This window comes from Triturus cristatus, chromosome 10 (genome assembly GCF_964204655.1).
Source record: "Triturus cristatus chromosome 10, aTriCri1.1, whole genome shotgun sequence".
NCBI lineage: Eukaryota > Metazoa > Chordata > Amphibia > Caudata > Salamandridae > Triturus > Triturus cristatus.
In genome coordinates, this window is record NC_140593.1 from 1,064,989,224 (window position 1) to 1,065,014,366 (window position 25,143).

General features: G+C 42.3%; 1 protein-coding gene across 6 annotated transcripts in view; it reads left to right on the forward strand.

The window, feature by feature from the left end:
• CARD11 (caspase recruitment domain family member 11) overlaps positions 1-25,143 on the forward strand; it is a 935,632-nt gene that overhangs the window by 793,144 nt on the left and 117,345 nt on the right. For all 6 annotated transcript variants that reach the window (XM_085629202.1, XM_085629205.1, XM_085629200.1 and 3 more), the window contains exons 15-17: positions 12,708-12,909; positions 17,041-17,167; positions 20,577-20,817. In XM_085629202.1, the coding sequence (XP_085485328.1) occupies positions 12,708-12,909; positions 17,041-17,167; positions 20,577-20,817 (570 nt within the window). The remainder of the gene's footprint in view (positions 1-12,707; positions 12,910-17,040; positions 17,168-20,576; positions 20,818-25,143) is intronic.

Sequence of the window (25,143 nt, forward strand, 5' to 3'; positions counted from 1 at the left end):
ATCATCATCAGGACATTAATGCGTACATGCCTGATTATAAACAAAATTGCCTGTTGGGAAAAAGCCAGAGGAGATATAGAGGGGAAAAATGAGGAAAAAATGGAAAATAAATTTTAGGGCGGTCCACTCATGGTGTTGTGAACAAGATTAATTAGCTCAAGGGATGCAAGTGTAATACCAAAAGCGCATGCGGGTATTTAGGCATGCGTTATGGTCGAGATTGAAGTGCTAACGGAAAAGTAGCAAGTGCAGTTAGGTCCTGGGAGTGGTAAATGATAAGAATTATGCGATCAAGATGGTATGCTGAACGGTGAAGGATAAGCGCGTGATGTGAGGACTAGCGTTGACAATAACAGGAGAGTTGCCGGGGCGAGGTGCGTGATGAGGAGCTTTGGGGAGAGGCTAGGTGAGCGGGCTGCATCGAGCCGTGAGAGCGGAACAATAGTCACCGGTGGTAGCGCTGTGGCACTATGTAGAAGGATGAAAAGTGGAGTGTATGTGGATAGAGGATAGGAGAACCAAGTATAATTACAGTGAGCGATGATCTCACCAGGAGTTACGATTGCTAGGGTCGTCTAATGGCGGCGGCAATGACGGTGAACGGGTACAGTTGTTTAGACCGTCTGCAATGGTGATCAGGTACAGTTGGGGGTTCACTAGGGAGGGGAGCATAACGTGTTAGGGAGTGGATGGTGAGTATGACGGTGAATGACAACGGAAGAATTTAGATTAATTACCTAGTGTGAACTTGGAGTGCGAATACACAATCCGGCCGGAGCTGCGGGCAATTTAGTTCACCAGGTGAATTCAAGGAAAAACTGGAACGGAGAAATAGGCGCGTTAAGTGAGTGGTAAAGTGCGCTGATCAAGGTGGGCTTGGGAGGAGCAATATTTACCTCGGAAAGGTGATGAATAATCCAAATTAATTAGTCCAGACGGAGCTTCGAAAAGTGTAGGCGGCGTGACAATGCACTGGGGATAAAACAAGCACGGTGTGAGCATGGAGTTGATGCGAGAACGCGGAACAGGAAGGGAGGGGTAGTGAGTAGCGCTTACCGGGATACAGCCAGGTCCTTGGGTTGCGGTGAACCGAGTGACGGCGTTAAGCATGTTGAACGTGACTAAATAGTGGGGAGTGAGTTGGAAACTAGAGCGGGTGAGAGCGGCGCCATCTTAGATGAGAAAAAAAAACATGGAAATGGAAGATAGACTAGGAGCGATACAGGAAAGGGGACACACCTTTGCACCACAGACACACATTTGCACCATAGTGCAAGGGTGTCTCTGTGATTCTAGAATAGGTTTTGTACTGGAAGGGAAGCCTTCCAGTACAAAATACCATGTGTAGATTAACTTGAAACCTTTTCCCACTTTGTATGTGTGCTGTACAGTATAACACATTGGCAAAGTCGAAAAAGAAAGAAGAAATGAAAGCATTTCTCCTTCATAACACTTATTTGAAATAGGCGCTATTTTCTCATGTTAAACCCTGTAGATATTCTAAACAGAGAGAGAGAGATAAATAGGAGAATGTATATGAGAATTAGGAGACACCAAGATTATCTACTGCTGATGCCTGATATACTATTATTAGGACTTGGAGGTAAACTTCGCTCCTCCGGCTGAGTTTGCAGAGATTTGCCCAGAGCGCGAAGTTTGGCAAAAACTCTGCCAACCACGCGTTGTGGAGTTTTTGTTGCACACGGCTCACCGACATTAATTTCACAAGCGAAAAAAAAACATTGCTAGACTACCTCCTGGCGAGATTTCTCTACGCTGGCAGTTGCGGCAGGTCGCTACCACTCGCATTGGGAAAGTTGACGTTCACGTTGCGAAATCTGTCGCTCGAGTAGAAAATCTTCTCGAGCTGCAGAAATAAGCAGCTCCCTCTGGTGAGCCGCGTGAGGCTGTTCGAGCTGAGTTTACAGCACGGGACAAGCTCCTGGTACAAGAAAATCAGCGAGAGCAGCACAAAACGGACCGGAGATCTGCTGCACACGGAACTCCGTGGAATCTTGCAAAGTTGTAAGGTAACTCCACGGAATTCCACAGAGAAAAACTCAGTGATTTACGCCCACCCCTAACAATTATATGCATATTTTAGGTATTGAATTAAGAGTTTTGTAAAGACACTGGGCTCAATGCACTCCAGTGGGACTGCATGGAAAACAGCAAAATCTTACATTTTAACATTGTTTTTTATTAAATCGTTCATAATACCTCTCACAAGGTGATGACACTTTCACTCAAAGGTCTAATTTATGTGTAAAATAATGTAATGTATAGAAGAAATCCATATGTGAAAGGGAAATAATAAGTAATGTTACTATTTTTTTCTATTTCATGTTCAGTTTCTGAAAGATATTGTTGAAGACAATAATACAAAAAATGTTAATGTTCTAAAGAAATGCAATTGAAGGAACAAAGGGTCAGACAGACAAGCTATATCTTTGACTAATGAGCAAATAATATTGATTCACAACAAGATGGGGAGATCTTTCTTACATACTAGTAACTAGATCCTCAATGCCGGGTTACATGGGCGATATCGCTTTGTTACAAAACTAAAAATCAACAGGGCTAAAATTGCAAGGTGAGAAGGGGCTTATTCTCTGCTCATTGAGAAAGATATAAAGTAAAACCCAATAATAAAATTAACATAAAATCCAAAACTCAATTTTCTGTAAAGAAATATTGTCTCAAAGTGGCTCAAAGCAACTCCCCAAAAAAAGTCTGATCTTATGTGTAATGTTCCTCATCTATTTACCAAGTTTGCTTTAATATACCTATGATAAAAATTCCCCACAGCAGAATTGCGAACCAGTTCAATATGTTTACACACTGTGCTTGTTTTAATGGAAAAAACAAGTATATCACTCAAAAGTCCAGTAATATAGGCAGAAAATGTAGAATTGTCTGTGACTGCTTTGGATTAGTGCTATGCTGCAATTTTGAATCTTATTTGTGCACTTAATTAGTTTGGAGAAAAATGATGGGCCTCATTTATGAAAAGTGACGCATCACTGCGTGAAAACAGTGATGCGTCACTTTTCACTGCGCCCTCCCTGCGACTCCAATGATGCGTCATATTTACAGTATGACGCATCATGTCGCAAGGAGTCCCAGATACGTCAGTATTTCTGACGTATCTGTAGGCGCAAAAGTGACGCATTGCTGGAGTGTGTCACAAAAGTGACGCAACTCCAGCAATGTGTCATTTCACATGGGGCAAGCCCCATGTAAAAGGGCCTGCGTCAGTCTTACGCCTGCTGTGAGGCAGGCGCAAGATATTGACGCATTTGCACCCTAGAAGTGGCGCAGTGAAATCTTGTAGATTTCACTGCGTCACTTCTACGATGCATACTTACGTGGGAATGCCCACCCTGCATACATTATACCTGACGCAGGTATAATGTAGCGCAGAGGTTTACAAAGTGACGCATCTAGGTAGATGCGTCACTTTGTAAATATGGCGCATCATGGCGCATGTTTTACGCCACTGGTGCGTCACAAAAAGTGACGCACCGGTGGCGCAAAAGTGACGCAGGGGCTCATAAAAGAGCCCCGATGTGTTTTGTTTAGATAATTGCGCCCATCAAGCTCCTCATTGACTCAGTAGGTCAAACACACACTTTCTCTTGTCAATAAGGTATAAATGCAAATCTGAACCTAGATAATCAAGGCATATGCGAGAGCAAGGTCATCAGAGTAATATATGAGCCTTTGTAATCCTTGTGGGGCAAATTTTAGGAAACATTACATTATAACAACAGCAATTGTGCTTAGTGCAAGTGACGCAGAGGTAATGTGTAAAGTTAGATGTAACTTGCGTAAAGTATAAAAAACTTTTTGGGCAAAGGTAACTCACCCTGAGAATTTCAGTTCGAAAAAAGTGACTGAGTTGATGTTTTGGCCTAGTCATATTACGTAGGTGCTCTTAATCAGGACAAGAACTAGAGTGGTTTCTGTTTGTTTTGGTCAAGGTGGCAGTGTGTCATCTGCCTTCTGAGACACTTGCACGCATTCTCAAGTTCAGCTCCATTTCTTCCCGGCACACGTCTGGCAGAGTGTGTGTCACTGTAGTTCTATAGGAAAGTGTAATGCCGCCAGCGCATATATAAGATTCTGCCCATTCCGTCATCTGGAACATGTGGCCGCACACTCTTCTAGAAGCTGGCTAGACAATGCCTTCTAGCGCCTCAAAAGACTGATGCTACACTGCCACAAGAACGGTTTTAATCTTAATAGAAATAAAATGCCACCAACACACACAAGAAGAACAATCTTACACCAAGCACCGCGCAAGCTAATGACGGAGGGCAAATTTAAACTGTGTGAGGGACCCTAATCCGTACAGTGATGACATCCTGCAATGTCAGATTAAAGAGAACAGGTAGTAATGATGCAGATTGGGGTGTACAAAATCTCCCTACTTCCACGGATAGAGTAATTTCACAGTTAAACACACATACACTCATCATACACTAGGGCCCATTTCACTAACATACACTCAAATACTCTACCAGCACTGAACCTGTGGAAAGAAAACTCCTAAACACCCCACATCTACACTGAGGTCGATAAGACCTAGTTATTGTAATTGTCCTGAGTCATAATCTAAACAATCTATACAACAATAATCAAATAGAGTACTCAATAATTGACAAGAAATAATCACCAACACCGTATTTAAAATTATGATTCTTTATCTAAAATTAGTCAAAGGAAATCAATCAGAATAAATCATTTTTCATAATTACCTATTCTAGCTAAATGTCAGAATGGGTCATCAGGACAAGTCTCTCAGTAGAAGTCTCCCGAGTCACCGTCCTCTCAGCATCGATCCTCACCAACGCAGGTTTGGGAAGAAGTGGCAAAGTGGCCTCCCACCCTCTCTAGGCTAACAATATTTATAAAGAAACTTGCAATATTATAGAAACATAAAATGTTCTACACGTCCGCTGAACCGCTGAGCAGAGCGAGCAGGAAAGGATGTAGCATCGCTACATTTGGAAAATCTCCGCTCAGGAAAAAATCACAAAAATAAAAAGACAGAACAGGAACTAAAAAAATGTATCTTTCAACATCCACATTTCCTCGGAACTAACATGATGACTTCAGAGTCCATTCAGTTCATTCTTTATGGCTCCTTTGTCCTCCAAGGTTATTCAGATGTTTCTTGGTGACTTGCCCAGCACTGCTACTGTCCTCACGGAAAATTTTAACCAGGCGAAGACTGTGGTCAGATGACTTCGACCATATTCAGCAAGGCCCTCTCATCACAAATCTCTCACTCGAGGCCAGGCTGCAAACGGCGGCCATTTTATTCTAGGCCAAAATAGACCATCTTAATTAAAAGAGACAAAAACAACGTTACCACAGCATAGTGATTAAACAGTGTTAACCCCACTAATACCCTTATGTGTATGTAATTATCTAGCCTTTGCAACACAGAAAAGCATTAATTCAAAAGCGTTTTGTGCTTTAAAATAAACAGCACTCAGCAACGTTTATTTAATAAAACATGCACATTTATTAAATAGCAATACGAAAGCATTCCCTCGTGTCGGTTTTCTTCTCATTAGTACATGTTGATAAGTTTAAACATATACACAAAACAAATAATTAGTAATTAATAATTAGTAATTTTAATTATGACAAATAGACAAACCAGAGCTTAAAAACCCAATAGATTTTCATCAGAAAATTCTGCTCCAGCAATCCCCCCTTTGGTGATTTTATCACCAAATAACCCAAAAAAAAAAATTTAGTGAAATTTAGTCCCATTTTAGGAGAAATTGGAAATGTCTTTTTCTCCTTACACAACACTACACACCAGACACTCTTTCATCATCCCTCTTTGTTTCTAAGTAGACACTCTCCCTTAATTCTTCTAATTCAATTTCTTGTGGTTCTCTTTTCAACCTTTTATTTCTCTTTTCATTGTTTCTTTTAATTAATTTATTTTTCCCTCCCCTGTTTTTACAACACAAACACACCAATCTCAATATCAATAAAGCAACAATTATACAAGTTAAAGGAAACAATATCTTACCTATAATAGTACTACCTATTTTTGCAATAAAACTCTTAACAGCAACTATTTTATTAGCTATTTTAGTCCAAATACTTTCAGCTTCAAGTGGTACTAATTCTTCATGCAAATAAGTAATATTTTTGATATAGACCTTCAGGTCTTTGCTTTCATCTGGAATGTAAGTGCAACAATGTTGAACTTTCAGCATTCCACAAACTCCACCCTCCTTAGCTAATAGAATATCAAGAGCAAGTCTATTTTGCATAGACATGGCACGTACGGCAATTAGTTCCGTATTCACCAAAAGAAACCCTCCAGCGGTATTTGTCGATAAGCGATCCACCACTGTTGACAGTTTCCGAATCCCATAAGCATTCAAAGAAATTCCCACTGCTGGAATTAAAGCTCCAAAAATGTCACCCACTATTTCAGACCAAGTTTCCCTCTTGAAGCGCATTAGTAAATTAATATGTTCTACATCTTCTATTCTATCTATATGAAAGATCTTTGGAAAAACCAGGCCCACATAACACGTGCCATACCAATGGTCAGGCAACTTGTAATAAGCCTTGTTCCCACAAACATAATACACTCCTGGAAAAATTGTATCTTCTCCACCTCTGAAACCCCATCCTGTTGCAATGAAGTATGTATCATGACATTCACTAGTCCCAACAAAATATGTATCATATTGGGATTTCCCTCTTGTAATGCACAGCTTACCCTTCTGTGGTGCATCTAGAGCTAAAGTTGGACTAATTCCATTTCTCAATTCTTTTCCCATCTCAATGTCCCAAATTGTCTCACTCACTTTGTATTTCCCTGCCTTTTCATGCATACTCAATCTCCTTTCCTCCACCATGTTTAGGAAAGCTTTCTCCTCTTCTTCCAAACTACAAGTTAAATTATTCTTAAAAATGTAATCTAATGTTAATTCTTCTTTCTCAATAAAAATCTCACCAAAAATGTTAGCTTCTTTAGCTGGATTCAGCTCTTTGTTCATTGGCAAGTGCCCAAAAATACTATCTTTGTTAGACATCTTATAATCTATTTTCCCTAACAGATAAAAAACACTACTTAATACACTACAAGAAATTCCATACGTAGCTGGTAAATGGTGATAAGTAACACCCTCTGAAACGGATGCAGGTAATTGCATACAAACATAGCAATCCCTAACTTCCATTGTTTTCACATATTCGTATAACAACTTTGAAAAAACATTACTAGAAAAATCATTAATTGACCTATCTTTATGCATGTAAGTATTACTAATTCTAGTTGGAACTACTTTTTGCGAACTCTTCTCTATATTTGTCTCATTCTCAGTATGTATTTCAAATGTACCTATTGAAACTCTAAATGTAACTAATAAAGCTAAAACACCCCATAGTAGCATTAATAATCCAGTACAGCAGCAGCACATTCTACACCATCTTCTTAAGAAGGCACATCTACTTTGATTATTCTCTACGTTAGCCATTTTACTACTTTGACCTTGTCTTTTGACTTAGCCTCTACTACTCCACTACTGAAATTTCTCGAACTTTGGATTACTTCAGACAGCTGAATTTCAGACTTTCCTTCTCACTTTTCTCCAAGTGATTTCTTTTGTTCACTCAATTTGGATATTCATCACTTTTCACTCCTTCTTCTTCAGCAACATCAAATTGTATCAGATCATCAACAACATCCTGTGCATCCGACTCTTCTCCAATGTCAGTCAGGATAACTTTTAAGATTCCAACAGATTTTTCCTTTTCCTCAACCACTTTTCTCAAGATCCCCTCCGGATTATCTCGATTCACTGTTTCTTCTTCTCCTTTTTCAGACAGTGCCACATAAGACCATTCCGGTGATCTGTACTTTTGGTTGGGTCTTCTAATTCTCTTTATCTCCTCAGGTTCTCTTGACTCCTTTTGCTCCTTCCTCTTCACTTCGTTTTGACTCGACACTTCATTCACTTGTTCAGCTTTCGATGTATTCCCTCTTATCAGTCTGTATCTCAGCCTCTTTACTCTGTTGTTAGGCCAAAAATCTCCTCTTACAACCTTTTTCGGTCTCGTTTCTGTATTATTTCTTTCTCCAATCCAAGTTCTCTTTCTCAGAACTCGACCTTCTGATTTTCCATTCTCACTTTCATCCGATTCTGTTTCAAATGCCTCTTGTTCTTCAGCAGTTTTCTTTCGCTCCACAGTCTTTTTCACCACCATTTGAGACTTCCCTACTTCTGTCCCTCCTCGGGTCTCCGACACGCAATCTTCTTGCTGTCTACTTGTCCCTTCACCTAGCTTGTCAAGAATGTTCCCTACACCTCCTCGGGGGTCTTCCGCAATCTGTCCCTCTCTATCTTCTTCTGACTCTACTTCTTCAGGTATAATCTCAAGTGGTTCTTCAATCTCCTCCTCTTCTGATTCAGGAGTAATTTCTGTGGAACTGCTCTTTTCTTTTCTTTTTCCTCCACTGCTTTTTGGAACTTCAGGCTCTCTTACAGAATCTGATCTCCTTTCTGAGATTCTCAATGGTTCTCTTAAAGCCTTTTCTGCTTCTTTCCCTGAACTTTGATTTTTTCTCACTGGTTCTGGGTCTTCATCATCACTGGAATCTGACTCTTCAAAATACTCTCTACCAGTCCCATCTTTTGGGTTTGGAACTCTCAGAGTATGACTCGCATGTACCCAGTTTTTCACACCAGCACACTTCACTGCAGTTGTCGTAGTTAGAATGACTTGTCTTGGTCTACCCCACCTTGGAACCAAGCAATTTCTTCTTCTGTGAACTTTAATCCTTACCCAGTCCCCTGGACTCAGGTCATGAGCTTGCTTCTTCTCAAGTGTGGTAGCTTCTTCTCCAATCTGGTGAAACACAGAATGAACTGCGTCAGCCAGGCCTTTACAGTAATCCAAAATCATGTCATCAGTTATTGTCATCAACTTATTGACAGGTACATATGCATGTCGCATTGCACGTCCCATTATGATTTCGTGCGGACTTAAACCAGTAGTTCTATCTGGAGTAGATCTAATAGTCATTAGCACTAGAGGCAAGACATCCGGCCATTTCATACCAGTGGCTAAACACATCTTACCAATCCTGTTCTTGGTTGTGCCATTTATCTGCTCAACAACACCAGAAGCCTCTGGTCTGTATGCACAATGTAGCTTCTGCTGTATGCTTAATGCTTCACAAATCAAACTCATGAGTTCATTATAGAAGTGTCCACCTCTATCAGACTCAATCGTTACCGGAAACCCGTACCTAGGAATCAACTCTCTTAACAGTAACTTTGCCACTGTTACTCCATCACTTCTCCTAGTCGGATAGGCCTCAACCCATCTTGAAAACAAACAGACTACCACTAGTACATACCTCAGTCTGTTCACTTGGGGCATTTCAATGAAATCAATCTGCATTCTTGTAAAAGGACCTCCTTCTATGCCTATTGTTCCCAAACTCACCACTGTCTTTTTCCCAGTGTTAAATTGCTGGCAAATCAAACATCTTTGACGAATACTTTCTGCAATTGTCCTGAACTTTGCATTGTACCAGGTTTGTTTAAAAGACCTGATCATCGCATCCCTTCCCAAATGTCCCTGTCCATGATACATCCTTGCCATTGCTGACAGCATGGAGTTCGGCATTACTGGTCTGCCATCTCTATAGACCCAAACATGGTCTGTCTCTCTTGGGGCACAACCTGCCTTGATCCAATCTTTCTTTTCTTCCTCCTCTGCCTCATCCTGCAACTGTTTCACTTCATCCCACGTCTCTAAGACATTAGTAAACATCACAGAACAAAAAGACATTTCACCTTCTCGTTCCCGATTAATTGATTGGTTATTCTTGGCGCAATATTGAGCAATGTCATTTGCATATCTATTGCCAACTGTCACAAAATCATATCCTTGTCCATGAGCAGCACATTTCACAACTGCTAATTCTTTAGGCAGCTGTATCGCCTCAAGTAATTTCCCAATCACTTCAGCATTCTTTATTGGAGTCCCACTCGACGTCAAGAAACCTCTTTGTAGCCAAAGTTGGCCAAAGTCATGCACAACTCCAAATCCATACTGACTATCAGTCATCACAGTCGTTCTCAAATCTTTCCCAATTTCACAAGCTTTTGTCAATGCCACTAATTCAGCAACTTGCGCAGAATTCACTCCTTTCAATGATGATGCTTCCATTACTTCTGAAACTTTACACACTGCATATGCTGCACATAGCACACCCTCATCATTCCTCAGGCATGATCCATCCACAAACAACACATGATCACTCTCATGCAAGGGAAGATCCCTTATGTCTGGTCTCGGTTTTGTACAGTAATCAAGCACATCCAAACAATTGTGATCATCTTCTGTTTTCACACCCATATTTTCAATATCCGGCAACAATGTCGCTGGATTCACATTCACACATCTCTCCAAAGTCACATTTGATGCTCCCAGAATGACTTTCTCATATTTAGTCAACCGACTATGTGACATGTACTGAGTTCTGCTTCTTGTCAAAAGAATTGCCACATTATGAGGTACGAATACCCTTACAGGATATCCCATTATGATTCCCTCACTCTGTTCTAGGCTTCTGCATGTTGCAGCCACAGATTTCAAACAACCTGGTAAACCTACAGCTACAGGGTCAAGTGTCGATGAGAAGTACGCAATAGGCCTTCTCAGTAATCCATGCTTCTGAATTAACACTGAAAGTGCACATCCATTTCTCTCACTACAGTACAATTCAAATTCCTTTTCATAGTCTGGCATACCCAAAGCAGGGGCTTCACACATTCTGCTTTTCAACTCTTCAAATGCTGCCATTTGTTCTCCATCTAGTTCCAATGGGTCTGTCATCTCACTTTTTGTCAGCTTAATCAGTGGCGCCCTCATCCCCATTGTCAGCTGAGGGGTGATATGGGCCTCCTGGGAGGCCACTTCTTGGCGGGAAACATCCTTTTCCACGCAACCATTACAACGCGTAATGGTTACATCGTGGTTTTAGCAACGCAAGTCGTTATGTCGACTTCCACTGGAGGGCGCTCTAGACTAAGGAATAGTGTGAATTGCTATTCCAACACCTTCCCTACTGTACGTAGACTGGAGTTGGAATAGTAATTCACACTATTCCTAAGTCCAGCGCCCTCCAACGCAAGTCGATGTAACGACTTGCATTGTCAAAACCGCGATGTAAAATACCGCGGTATGTTGGTATGCATGGTATTATCATACATTCCTTCTTGGCATATAGAGGGTTGGTAGCTGAATTAGGGAAATTGTGGTGTATAGTCAAAACAGAGCCCAACGCATTTCCTCTCCTACAAACACTGTACACTATGGGGGATGATCATGAACTGATAACCTTTGCTGACTAGGGCCCTCTCCCACATATTGCAAGACCCCTTAGTCTCCATTAGAAGGTCCTGGAATGGCGACATAGGCCACAGGTTGACCCAGAAGGTGTAGGACAGAGTTCTGTTATACCTGCGGAAGGTCTCCCACAATTTACGATGCTAGTATATACAGCACAAAATCCTACATAGGGCATACCTCACCCCAGCCATGCGCCACAGAATCTTCCCAGGGTCTCCATCGGACTGCCCTCATTGCAACGTGGCCAGAGTGGACATGTTGCACATGTTTTGGAGCTGCCCACTGGTCAGCAACCTTTGGCAAGAGGTCACGGACACTCTTGCCAGAATAACAAGCCAAACTGACCTCAACGGTGTGACTAGCGGTGTGCTAGGGCTTTATAGATGTAGAAGGGCATGGGGCCATGAACCACTTCATCGATTTGGCACTACTACTACTGGTGCGTAGATTGCTTGCTATGCACTGGAAGACTATCGCAATGCCCGGGGTGGGGCATTGGCAGGCAGCAACACTTAAGTGGTGTAAGGACGAAGCTTTAGCGCTCCCGTGGGAAGAAGCACGTGGACTGCGGAAGTGACCCTTAGCAGCAGATTGGGAAGGCCTATTAGATACCTTTCAGGAACCACAGGACAGTTCCACCACATCGAACTGAGCACTAACACTGTATTAGCTCATCGGAACTGGTCCGGAAGTATGGACGCCCTTTCACTCTCTATTCCCTCCGTCCCTCCCCCCTTTCTCCACGGTGGTGAAGCATGGTGAGCGTAGCGAAGGCGCATTCTCTGCCACAAGTTGGGATCTGATGCAGGGCCCACCACACCTGGATGGGCATCATGGGCGGCCTGCGTGCTATTGCTGTATGCTGAATATCTTCTCCATCTTCCTTTTTATTCTTCACACCTGGAATTGAACTGGCTCATTGATTGAAATATTTGTTGAATCTGTGGAACATGTATTTGCTGATTACTTCCAAGGATATGGGGCTCTTGTTACTTACTGCCTGTAAAAGGGTACTGAAAAGATTGTATGCACTGATATAGCCATTGTACCATTGGTAATAAAATTCCAATAAAGATGGCTTGAAAAAAATTATAATAGTAAATCCTTTAGGATTCCATAGAACAGATGTAAGAATCTAGATAACACAAAAAGAATATCCTTTACGCTTCAGTCAGTACACTACTATAGTTCACAATTGTACACTTTTAAGAAAAGTTGTAAATTTAGCAAATTACATTGTTTGGTTTGGCCACTTTTATGAGGGTGTCATGTCCTCCTATGTCTATTTCTTCCATCAGACCTTTCCGTCTCTCTGTTACATCCGTTGGACGCATTCGAAGCACCAGTCACCCTGTACAGCACACTACGCTGAATGGGGACATACTAATACAGGATATCACCCTGGTGGGAGGCAATGAAAAAGGAATATTTATCAACTCTGTGAAGCAAGGATCAATGGCAGAAAAGGCTGGTCTGCAGGAGGGACATCAGCTCCTACAGGTGAGTTGATCCCTAAATCGTCTACTTGTCGCTCGCTTCCGTCTTACTGCAGCACCATTGAGTACTTGCCCAGTGGTAAAGATCACTACTAAATGAGAACTGTGTGCTATTAGCTTTGTGTTTTTTCTATGATATTCCATATATATCACAGTATGTAAACGTGATTATAGGGAAGGCATGTGTAAGGGTTTAACAATTCATTTAGATACAAAAGCTCCCCCTTTATCTTCTGCCCATACCACCACTCTCTGACTCATACCAAACATCTCAGACTACAATGGACTTTACAATTCCCTTTTCAAACTCTTCCCTACTTTATCCAAATTAGCCAGCTAACAGGTATGTATAAGCAAATCTCCCAATAGCTACTCACTTCTTCCCTTTACTAATCCACTATAATTAATCCACCCTTCTCAAAATAATACAGTAAACGTATGAGATTTCAATGACAACTAATTTAACCCACATACCACAATTAATCCACTTAGGAAAAAAAACAATTCCCCACTAATCTGTTAACTTTTATCGCTAACCTTTGGACAAGCTACTCACATCAAAGCACTTCAACGCCTTGTATGGGGTGGTAAGCACTATATAAATACAATTTACAGCTATAATGACATGAACTTCCCATAATTCTTATGAATATTACAATTACTACAGATAGTTCATAAGGTTTTCTGCACTTCAATGTTTATTTATAAACTGGACTTTCACACCAATTTAATGTGGTAATAAAAAGAAATATCGTCAACATCAGCCAGTTTCAAAGGCGCAATAAAAACGGTGCTAAAGATGACTTGCAAGAATACGGTACATCCATGTTAAGCCCTAATAGTGGCGGCTGGAGATTTTGCCAGGGAGGGGTATGAGCGGGCCATATAAGCACACATATGAACTCACTCACTCACATCCATGCATTCACAAACACACATACACACACACCCACTGACAACTTCATACATTCATACATACACACACGCATGCATCAAACATTCAAAACATAAAACATGCCCTACACTTCCCAGGGAGGAAATCTGTGGAGGTCCGAGGAGAGTTAGAACTGCTGCCTCTTCTCATTGGCCAATGAGAAGATGCAGCAGTTGCTCATTCGCCACAGAGTGCGATGGGGGGGGTCAGTGAGACTGTTGACACCACCACACTCTGTGACAAGGTGTTACTGAATGACACACAGGCCAGGGAATTTCAGGGGTTAAAACTGAAGTGCCGGGGTCCGAGACAATGAGTGATGCTCCCGCTCGTCATGAGGGGAAGGCCTTGAGGCACTTTTTCCAGGCTGAGGAGGTCATGCCCACTGGGCTGTGAAATTCTCAACCTGGCAACGTTTAGCTCAGGCAGGCCGACGCATGTCCATTTAGCACATGTCCAGCTCCTAGCTGCCTGACCGGAACAAGAAGAGTGCCTGCAAGGCTAACCTTTGCTCAGTGTCACCGACACTCTTCTTCTCTAGAAAAGGTTGATGGGGCGTGGTCCCTCCACCTGTACGTATGGGCTGCAGCTGAGCCCGAAGTAGAAATATTGGCACCATCATGAAAACAGTACAAAATCGGAAGCAAAACTATGCACTTGCTATGAGAAGTAGAAAAAGTAGAAAGCTCTGTAAACTACAGGCAGGCCACTAATTTACTATACGTTTCTAAAAAAAAGAAAAATTTCACACCATCTATATGATATATACATTAGAAAAAATCAAGCTATTTTTCGGCTTAACATAGAGTTCTGTTAAGAATTCCAAACCGTGATTATTTGTTATTGTGCTATCAGAATCCCTATGTGGGTTTACTGGATAACAATACACAGTGCCCAATATTTAGTGTTGTATTAAATGTAAATGTAACATTTGTGTGCGTTTCAATGACTGACATCTGTACTTTATGACACTGCAAAACCTTGGGATGGTTTGTTTATTAATATTATTATAGGGGCAAACATTTAGGAGCTTGCGAATCACTTTAATGACCCTGTCATTTCTTTTTTTGGTTCTAAATCTCAAATGTGTTTTTTTTTTTGGTAACGTTTGTGAGGCTAATCCCGACCCAAGGAGACCGTACCATTAATCGACCACGGTGATTCTTAGGGTTACCTTCCTTGAGTGTAAAAACACCCCTTGACAAAAGAAGAATCCAAGGAATTACCCAGCTTGTATCCCTGGACTTGCAGATTGCCCGGAGGTACTTGTGTAGTCAACCGAAGTTAGTCCTAAGGCTTAGTGTGGTAACCAGAGTCTTTGTGAACCCGCAGGGTTACCCCACACACAGCCATGCAAGCACAGCAGTGTGTGTGGGGAGATCCCGGAGATTCTTCAAGATTTCCACATCTACGGCTTCAATGAGGCAGCTGGTCCACCACAATAGGGACGTTGGCATGGCAATACCACTGCCCTGTCACGGCCAGACAAACTTCTGCCACCAGCCGGGCAGGAGCCTGGCAGAGTAGTGGCAAGAATTAGGTCTAGGTGAAGGTTGGACTTCCATCCAGGACTAAATAGACCCCTAAATGCCAAAAAGGTCACTAATCCAAGTCAAACATTGAGGGATCTCCTCACACTGACTAAATGGAAGGTCAACTTATTGACATCCACCAACCTGCAGAAAAACACAATTAAAATGTAAATACACAATTACGGATTACAGTTTAGATAATCCTCTGTGAGCACTCTATGTGCCTGTCAACAAGAGAGGATGTGGCTTAATGGCTGGTTTTGAAGCTGGGAAGCTAGGTCTGAGTCTGGTGGGAGGCTCAAACATTCTTTGGTTCTGGGAAAATCACTTAATCTCTCCCTGCCTAGAAATGAATGTGCCCGTCTGTATTGCAACTGGTGCCCATGTAAAGCGACGAGTTTGCGCTATATAAAAACCGCAAGGAAAAAAAGTTTATAATCTGTATGTATGTATCCATCTAATGTTTGTTGAAGCAGTAAAATGGGCAATTGGAACCCATTCCCAATGCTCTAAAGTTAGAAGCCAAGTAGAAGGATGGAAGGACAGAGAGGCTGGCTTGTGGATGGATAAATGGATGAAAGAGCAAAAATATACAATTGTGCGACCTACATGTGCAAACTAAAATATAAAGGGCTATATGTATGAAACTATTCTGCGTTGGCAAATGGTCCGATTTGCAGAATCGGCCAGTTTGAGCACGCAAAAACGGCTTTTTACATGTTTCAAAACCCATTCTGCGATTCAGTAACCTGTTACCGAATTGCAAAATGGGTTTGCGATACGCTATTAGGAAGGGGCGTGTTTAGGGCATCCCGTCCTAGTACCGAATCTCATCACTATGTAGGAATGTTTTGTGACCGAAATGCGTTCGTAAAACATTCACATTTTACCACCTACTTCAAGTAGGTGGTAACCCATTCGCAAATGGGAAGGGGTACCCAAGGGACCCCTTCCCCTTTGTGAATGTTTGTTACAGCATTTCTTAAGAGCAGGCAGTGGTCCCAAGGACCACTGCCTACTCTTAAGAAATAAAAATAAATCTTTTCATTTTTGTTTTTGAAATGCATCCCATTTTCCTTTAGGGAAAACGGGCTACATTTAAAAAAAAAAGATTGCTTTATTTAAAAGCAATCATGGACATGGTGGTCTGCTGACCCCAGCAGGCCACCATCCCCATCATTTTAGCGATTCCTACGGGGTAGCAAATTGTAATCTACCTCATTAATGATAATGAGGTAGAGCGATTTGCGACCCCCTAGGAATCGCTATATTAAACTCTTTGAGTTTCATACATTGTAAATTGCGATTACCTAATTGCTATTCTCAGAATTTTGATACACGTAGCCCTTAATGCTGTCACGTTCCATGTGCGCCCATGCTGGTCAATATACACCACACATGCTACATCTAAAGCTCCTTCTGTCCCTCTTCTCTTTCATTATTTTCGCAGCATGAAATGGGAACTTGCAGAGGTCTGGTACTTTAATAGGCACAAAAAACACAGAAGAAATGCAAATAGGCAAATTACTTCAGCTAAAGTGAAGGCTTCATTGCACGAGTAGTGGTCCTGTAGCCCATGCCCCGTAGACCATTCTGATGTGCCCGAATCATGCTGCTGCGTGTCTTCCTGAAACTGTGATAAAATGCACCATGCCTTTCATCCCCGCAGCTGGAAGGTTGCATCAAAGGTGAGAAGCAAACCGTCCCCCTGGACTCCTGCACAAAGGAAGAGGCCCACTGGACAATCCAGAGGTGCAGCGGATGGGTCATTCTGCACTACAAATTCAACTATGAAGGTAAAGCTACCGGTTACACGCTGCACTAAGGGCAGGCTTGCTGTTTGAGGAGGTCATACCTACTGTGCCAGTACAATTCTGTGGTAATACTGTACCCAGAATTAACAATATCACTTGGTAATACCGCATACCAATTCCTCCACCTCACACTCCGCAAACACACTTACTCCAACCTTATCTACTCTTAACACAAACACCACCTTCCTTGCCCCCTCTCTCATGCTCACTCGTTTTGCAAACACACATATTTCTGGCATCTGTTACCTACACAATTTGGACATCCTCATCATCACACAGACAAGGCTCACACCACCTCCATTCACATTTGAACTTTCACATCAGCTGATCCCTAATGGCCGCAGTACCATCCACCAATTTTATCATCCAAAAACATACCACGTTGTCTCTGGTCTTTTCACTTTCTCCCATCCACATTCAAAAAGTCTCTGAGCACTTTTCATCTCCCACCCACCCAACCATACTTCATTTACAGAATACCTGGAAACTGTAGCAAACTTCCTGGATAGCTTTGCTAATCTATTCCATCCACATTCAGCACTACTAATGATAAGATCTGCGTGGACCTCTCCTCCTCCCTCTACTCCCACATCTCTGCACCCACCTTAAGTCTTGGGAGAAACATGAATATCATCCGAATACATGATGTTACAACACAAACAATTACAACGCATGCTTTTACAACGTGGTTTTTACATCGCAACTACCATTACAACGCATGATTTTACAGCGCATGCCATTACAACACATTTTTTAAAACCACCATTACAACGCAATCCATTACAACACATACCATTACAAAGCATACCATTACAACGCATAATACTTTTAGTACAACAATAGGGTAAGTGTTGGATAGCATAGGGGTAAAATTACTATTCCCCCTACAGTGAGTGCAACAGTAGGGAAAGTGTTGGAAGGCATAGGGGTAAAAATTACTATTCCCCCTCCAGTGAGTGCAACAGTAGGGAAATTGTTGGATAGCGTTCTTGGTAAAAATAACTGTTCCCACTCCAGTGAGTGCAACAGTAGGGAAAGTGTTGGATAGCGTAGGGGTAAAAAGTACTATTCCCAAATACCCCAAAACCCATACCCCCCTCAAACTTAAAATACTCCAATGCGTTGTAATGGCATGCGTTGTAGTGACATTCGTTGTAATGGCATGGGTTGTAGTGAAATGCTTTGTAATAGCATAAGTTGTAATGGCATGCGATGTAAAGACAGTTGCGTTGTAACAGTTGCGTTGTAAAAGCAGTGCTTTGTAATGACTGCGTTGTAATGGATGTTTCCCCTATCATCCTGTCTATCACGTTTCCCTTTTCATGCCTCCAGCATGCCCAACTTAAATGGACCAACCATTTCCCACTATCCTCAAACATCGCACTTCAAACCCTGACACAACGAAAGACAAAGCAAACCTCAACCACTACCTGCAGGCAAAAATACAAAAACTAAAATGCAATGACACTCGGGTAATCACTTGACCTCATCACAAGCATACAAAAACCCCTTCCTGCACAAAAACAAGAGTTTTCTGCCGCTAAAGCGGCGATAATCTTAACGCCGTTTCTTGATAATGTGCCCTCAAGTTTGGTAACCATGAGGATCCAAGTTCAGTAAAAAATCAGAACAGTCTTACTCTCTTCCCCCTTATGTCTAAATGGAGAGTCGACATGTTTCTGCCTCATTGTTGCCTGAAGAGGTAATTGCCATTCTTCAGGTCTTTAGCTCTAACTGGCTGTTATTCTTTACCACTAACTGGCCCTTTTCTATTATTATTCATAATATCCAAGCATAGAGAAAAGGACTGTTAGGTCCATCCCCTGCAGGAACTGGAGGTACCTCCCTGCAGGCATCCCCTGGCGCAGAGGCTACAGGGGGCCCTGTAGGGCCCCTTTCATTTCCTCAGTGCCACACACAGTCATGGCACCATGAAAACTGTAGCTGTAAGGGAACTATTAATATGCTTGGCGGTGCCACAGCGGCACTGCCCAGCATATTACCAGACTGACACCACTGCAAGACTGCCAGGGATCGCGGATCTGTGGCGGTGACAGTGGTTCTGTGGCAGGTGAGACCACCTTAGTCAGAATATGGAGGTTGGACCACCAGTCATGGCAGTTTCAAGGACCGCCATCATGAATACGGTGGCTTAATGGACTGCTGTAATCATAATAAGGCCCTCATTCAGCTTCTACGCTTCGAGCAGACAGCCTTGCTCAGATGATAGCTGAGTGCTGATTGTGCCCATCTTTTCCCCAATTCATTTAAAGGGAGGTACGTTTTGGTGAGGGGCCCAAGTCTCTTAAAACATTGCCCACTCATTTGTGTGGCATCTAACTTTAAGGTATTAACAAGCCTAGCCAGGCTGGGGTAACTATTGGAGCATGCATACCCAGCCAAGGTGGTGGGAAACTTTAAAATGGTGTAATGGCATCAGGAAAAGAGTGACCAACAATTTGTGTTCAGTCATGAGGTGTCTAAGTCCTGTCAAGTCCTGCCATCCCACTTACAATGTTGTAGATGTTCTGCTGCCAGATATGAAGGCCTTCGAGTTGGAAACAGGGTGGGGAAGGATGAAGCAGACCTAGAACCATTAAAACTATCAGTAGGCAAGAATAATGCCCATATTGCAATCATGATCCTGTGAAGTAAAAATGGAAATATAATAGCATTAATAAACACTCTGCTGGCAAATTCCACGTTTCAGATTATCATAGCACACTGGCTCCAATCAGAAGGCTATATTTACTAAACCTTGACTCAGTGAAACATAGCAAGGGAAGGTTCCTGGTCAGAATAGGTTTTGTGTCAGCACAAAAACTATTCTTAGAGGCTTTTTGATCTTTGTATGTTTACTGCAGAATGCAAACAAGAAGTAACAAGAGAAATAAAGATATTTCTCCTTCTCTAGCAGCTCTGGGCAGGCGCACCATTTTGACACAAACCCATATTTACTGGCTTTCGTAAATATGGATTGTGTCAAATTTCAGGAGTGGATGGAAAGGAACGCCCATGCTCCACCTATTTAATGCCTCCCCGACACGAGGTATCCAAGGCGGTGGCTTGCGCTGCATTGCATTACGTTTGGGATAAAATCCCACTTCAAGTCACGCAAATCTTGATTTGCATGGCTTGGTAAATCCCAACATTGATTTTGTAACAGGGATGCAGCACAAGAGCGGCGCAACCCTGAGGCAAAATCTTAGTAAATCTGGGCCAGAGTTCTTAAATGAACTTCTCTCTGGCTAGATTTGCACTGTAGAGTTACCCCTTCATAGATACATATAACTTTATACCCCTATACAGATTACTCCAGGTAGACAAAAACCCAGGGAAATGATCAATGATCTTGTCCCATTTGGTCACATGCATGCCTTACTCTCTGCAGGTTACAGTAGGCTGCTGAAGGAGATGGAGACTGGACAGGTGGTCTCCGGGGACTCGTTCTACATCCGTCTGAATCTGAATATCTCCAGCCAGCTGGACTGCTGCTCGCTGTCGCTGAGGTGCGATGAGATCGTGCACGTCCTGGACACCATGCATCAAGGGAAGTATGAGTGGTTCTGTGCCCGAGTGGATCCATTCAGCGACAAGGACCTGGATAAAGGAACCATCCCCAGCTACAGCAGGTAAGTACAATGTCGACCACAAAATAAATTAAAACAAAGGTTTCCTTAGTGGAGGGCATGGATAAAACCTCCAGGTGTAACTGTAAGTCACATAGGTTTTGATCAAGTGATGGAGCACCATCTAAATTGTGTTCAGCAGCTGATGTTTTTTTCTCTTCTTCTCACAATTTTTAAAAGGAGAAGTCAGGGCGGGACTTCCGGCGGCAGGGAAAGGATATGGCAGGGCTGATGAGTGACTGCTGTTATGTTTCCTATTTGGCAGCTGGAAAACACAATTCCATATCCATAGCTGCCAAGTTTCCCAGGTCCATGCGTGATATGCTACTCCAATCCAGGTGTTTTTCTTTGAGTTCTGGGACTTGTAGTCTTGTAATGTAAAGGAGGAAGCAAAACTACAAGACCCAGAATTCAAAGAAAAAGCCTGAACTGGAGCAGCACACGACAAATGAACCTGGGAACCTTGGCAGGGCTGATATTCTGATGTCCTGTCAGTGTTGGAAGGGGCATCCAACTGCCTGGAATGGTCAGGAAAGACAAGTGCGTTTGCATGTTTTTCACACAGTGCAAAGCTATCCGAATTGGCCCAACTTTGCGACTTGTTTGACTTTGCACATCACCCCGAATTTACCATATTTGAACGTATTCACAGGGTTTTATACAAGAGTAACTCAGCAGATGCGTAGGGCATCTTTGAGATGGTTTTGTGTAAACACAAATGAGGGATTTGTTCACATGAATCCTAAACATGCTTGAGTCATGCTTTGGTGCATATGTTTACGATAAAAGAATATGATTACTGATGTGGTATCACCTAAAACACACCTGGCTCGGCCACATTCTCAGTTCTTTTTGTGTACTGAAGTCTAAATTAAAGCGCAAAAAATGGACCCTGTGCTGAGCCAATATCATTACATATTACATATCTTCTTGTGGAGACAGCAGAAGATGAGCTGATTGGTTCACACCAAATTGGAAAAGACCCCCATATGTAGGTGTAAGACTATGCATCAATGACTGAACTCTGCTATAAAAAAAACATAAAAGTAAATCTACAATTGAATATGTACAACTTTGTATAGGAACGTTTTCCCAGGCCATGCCTGGAAATATGCAGGGTTGCAAATGTTCTGCCTAACTTTTGGAAAACATTTGCGAATTTGCAATTGCTACTTTGTGGAGGCATTTTCTAATGAACTATTAAACATAGCACATTTTTGTGCGCAGTGACTTGACATAACATTTGTGCAATTACTTTTCCCTATTTTTTCCTCTCTAGAGAATTAGTTTTTCCCTTTCTCTATGCTCCAGACGATTTTGGCAAGGATATTACTTTCTCCTTCCCACCAGGACATGGATTTACTCCTACTAGTGTCAGAAGTAAATTACAATGTCAAGCCTTTTCCATTGTTGGAGCCAATAAAGACCTTGTGAATACCCCACATCAACACCAAGATCCATAAACGTGCAAGTTTATGGTTGTTCACAAACTCATGAGCTATTCTCGCCCTGAAACTCCTATTTCCTACTTAAAGGAGTAGATTTTCTCACATGAAAATCTTCATGAGAGCAAATCCTTTTAGGAATGTAATGCCAACTTTTGAGAATTCCAAGCGTTTTTTGCTTGGTAAAACGGCTATTTGCAGATGTGAGTTAAGTTACGTATGCAAAAAGCAATTTGAAATGGGACCCAAGAACCTACTGGTTTATCTGAAAAATCATCAGTAATTCTCTATCTCTCAAGCCCTTTGCCTCGGTTTACATGCTGCAGCGTACAGGCAAGACAAATAGGCAATAAGTAAATGTTTGTTTCTGAGCTCATTTCTGTCAGCGACAGTTTCCTCCCCATAGTATTTTGACGAAAAAGCTGTTGGTTTTAGTTGCTGACCACACCGGAAACTTTTTTGGGTGAGAAGCTGGGTTGTTGGTTGACTATGGTGTGAGCCCTGGTCAAGCAACAGCCACAACCCTTTGCAGGGTGAACCACAAAAAGTCACTAAATTAACGTGTGCATAACGCTGAGTAGCATGGCACAAAAGGGCCAGGGTTAATTCAGAGGCAATGTGTAAAGTATTTATGCAGCACACAAACAGCAATAAAGTGGAAACACGATACAGGAAAAATCCCACACCAAATTTGAAAAATAGAGTAAATTTTAATAAATTATTGGACACCAAAATGACAAAAATCCAATCAGTAGCACCAAAGTTATGAATTTTTAAAACTTTCAGTGAAAATAGCGCCAAAAATCACAAAGTGAAAGCTATGGATATCCGGACCAGGTCAAAGTCACAAGTTCAGGCCAACCGCGATGAAGCACAGTTCGGCTACAGTCACCAGATTAGTACCATTGAAAGTTTTACCTCCTCAAATCAGCGCCAAGAGTCCTGTTTGTAGTGGAAGGGCCCACAAGGAGCAAGGAGAGCATTGCATGAGACTGATGGAGTAGCGCGAAGAGCAGGCCAGGGGTCACTGATGCACATTGCTGAAGCTTCACGTTGGTGGTCCTCTCGAGCTGTCAATGCTCTAGCATGGAGCGGCGGCTGCCGGAACTTTGTGTTGGCTGTCGGCACGGGAGGTGAGGTCTGGGCATGAACAGACCAGTGTGCGGTCGCAAAGTGCCCAAAAACTTCAATACAGTTCTCTGAGGCAACATCAAGGGTCCAGTACCTGAGGGGCACAATTAGGGTTTAGGAGCGTACTTCAGATGGGTCCAGGTGCTAGTGCAGGATGTTGGGGAGCCTTTTATGTTCCTGAGGCTCAGATCAGGAGGCCAGCAGACTAGCCCTTGGATTCATTCTGGTAGCCGTGGGTTCTAGATGAACTTTCAGATCAAGTTCTCCTCTCCCTCCCAGGGAAGAGCACAGCAGGGCAGCAGTCAGTAGAGCAATAGTCCAGCAGCAAAGTAGCAGTCCTTTCAGCAGCACAACAGTCCTTCTTCCTGGCAGAGTCCACAGGTCCAGAAGTGTACTGAAGAATAGGTGCCTGAGGTCCCCTTTTTTATATCCTGATGCCTTCTGGAAGGTGGGAGAAGCTTCTAGACAGTGGCTTTGAAATATATGGAATTTCATGACTCCCTGCCCTGGCTCCAAGCTGGCTGCAGTGACAATGTGGAGATGATAGGACCTTTGTGTGAGAGCAAAGCACTCCCTTTTCAGTGGCAAGTGGAGCTGTGCCCATTACGACACACACTCTATTGTGTGACTGCATGGGAGGAATTCACAAAGTCTGTCAGTTACACCCAGTCATGTGACCCAAGACAGGCGTCGGGCACAAATGGGTTAAGGGCAGAAAAAATGGCAACTTTCTAAAATTGCCATTTTCAAAATTATAATCCAAAACCCATCTTTACCATTACATGGGTTTTTCATTACATTTCCAATGAGGCACCAAACCTGACACAGCCACCTGGTTCCAATTGGAAATTACAGGTAAATAAATGTAACAAGAAATCCCCAATGTTGTGCTATGGAATGGTTAGGCCTCATAGTAGTGGAAAAACTAATTTAGAGTTTTTCACTACCAACACATATAAAACTTAAGAGTACATATCCAACCTTTTAATTACAATGCACCGGCCATATGAGCTACATAGGGCCTACATTAGGGGGGACTTGTATCTAATAAAAGGGGCGTTTAATTCTTGGCAAGGTGGTTGTATTGCCAAGTTGACATGGCAGTTTAAAACTGGTACATATGTTAAGGTACTACTTAAGTGGGTGGCACATTAAGTGCCGCAGGACCACTGGTCATACTATGAAGAGACAAGGGCATCCAAGTTTATGGAAGGGACCTTGGGTCTGAGTATCTATCTATGAACAAGGGTCCCCCACATTGGAAAATATTTATAAATTACAACATACAATTTGACAAAAACACAAAACATATAAACATATATAGTGGGACATTTTTCAACACACAAAAAGAAACAAGAATTGCCAGACTCAGGCATTAAGCAAGTTGGCCGAAGTGCAACTGAGCAAGGTAGGCTGCGTAACATAAATATATAACACTGTTACACTTTGAAATGGCTGTACATTTTTGGGAGTGTCAAAGTCATTTGGTCGATGACTTTTCGATCCCTTTAGCTATATAACGGGATCATCATCAGGACATTTGTGATTTATGCCTGAGAATAATATCCGCTAAAAGGCACGAAAGAAAAAAGACAAAAAGGGGGAATCAAAATTAAACAAAGGCAGTAAAGAAAGGGCAAGACGTATCATGGTAACGTGTGCAGTGGTGAGTGACATGTTTATCAATATAAAGCATGCACTAACAAGAGGCACGTGGATCAAATGACAAAAAACCTATGCCTGAGGGTTATCT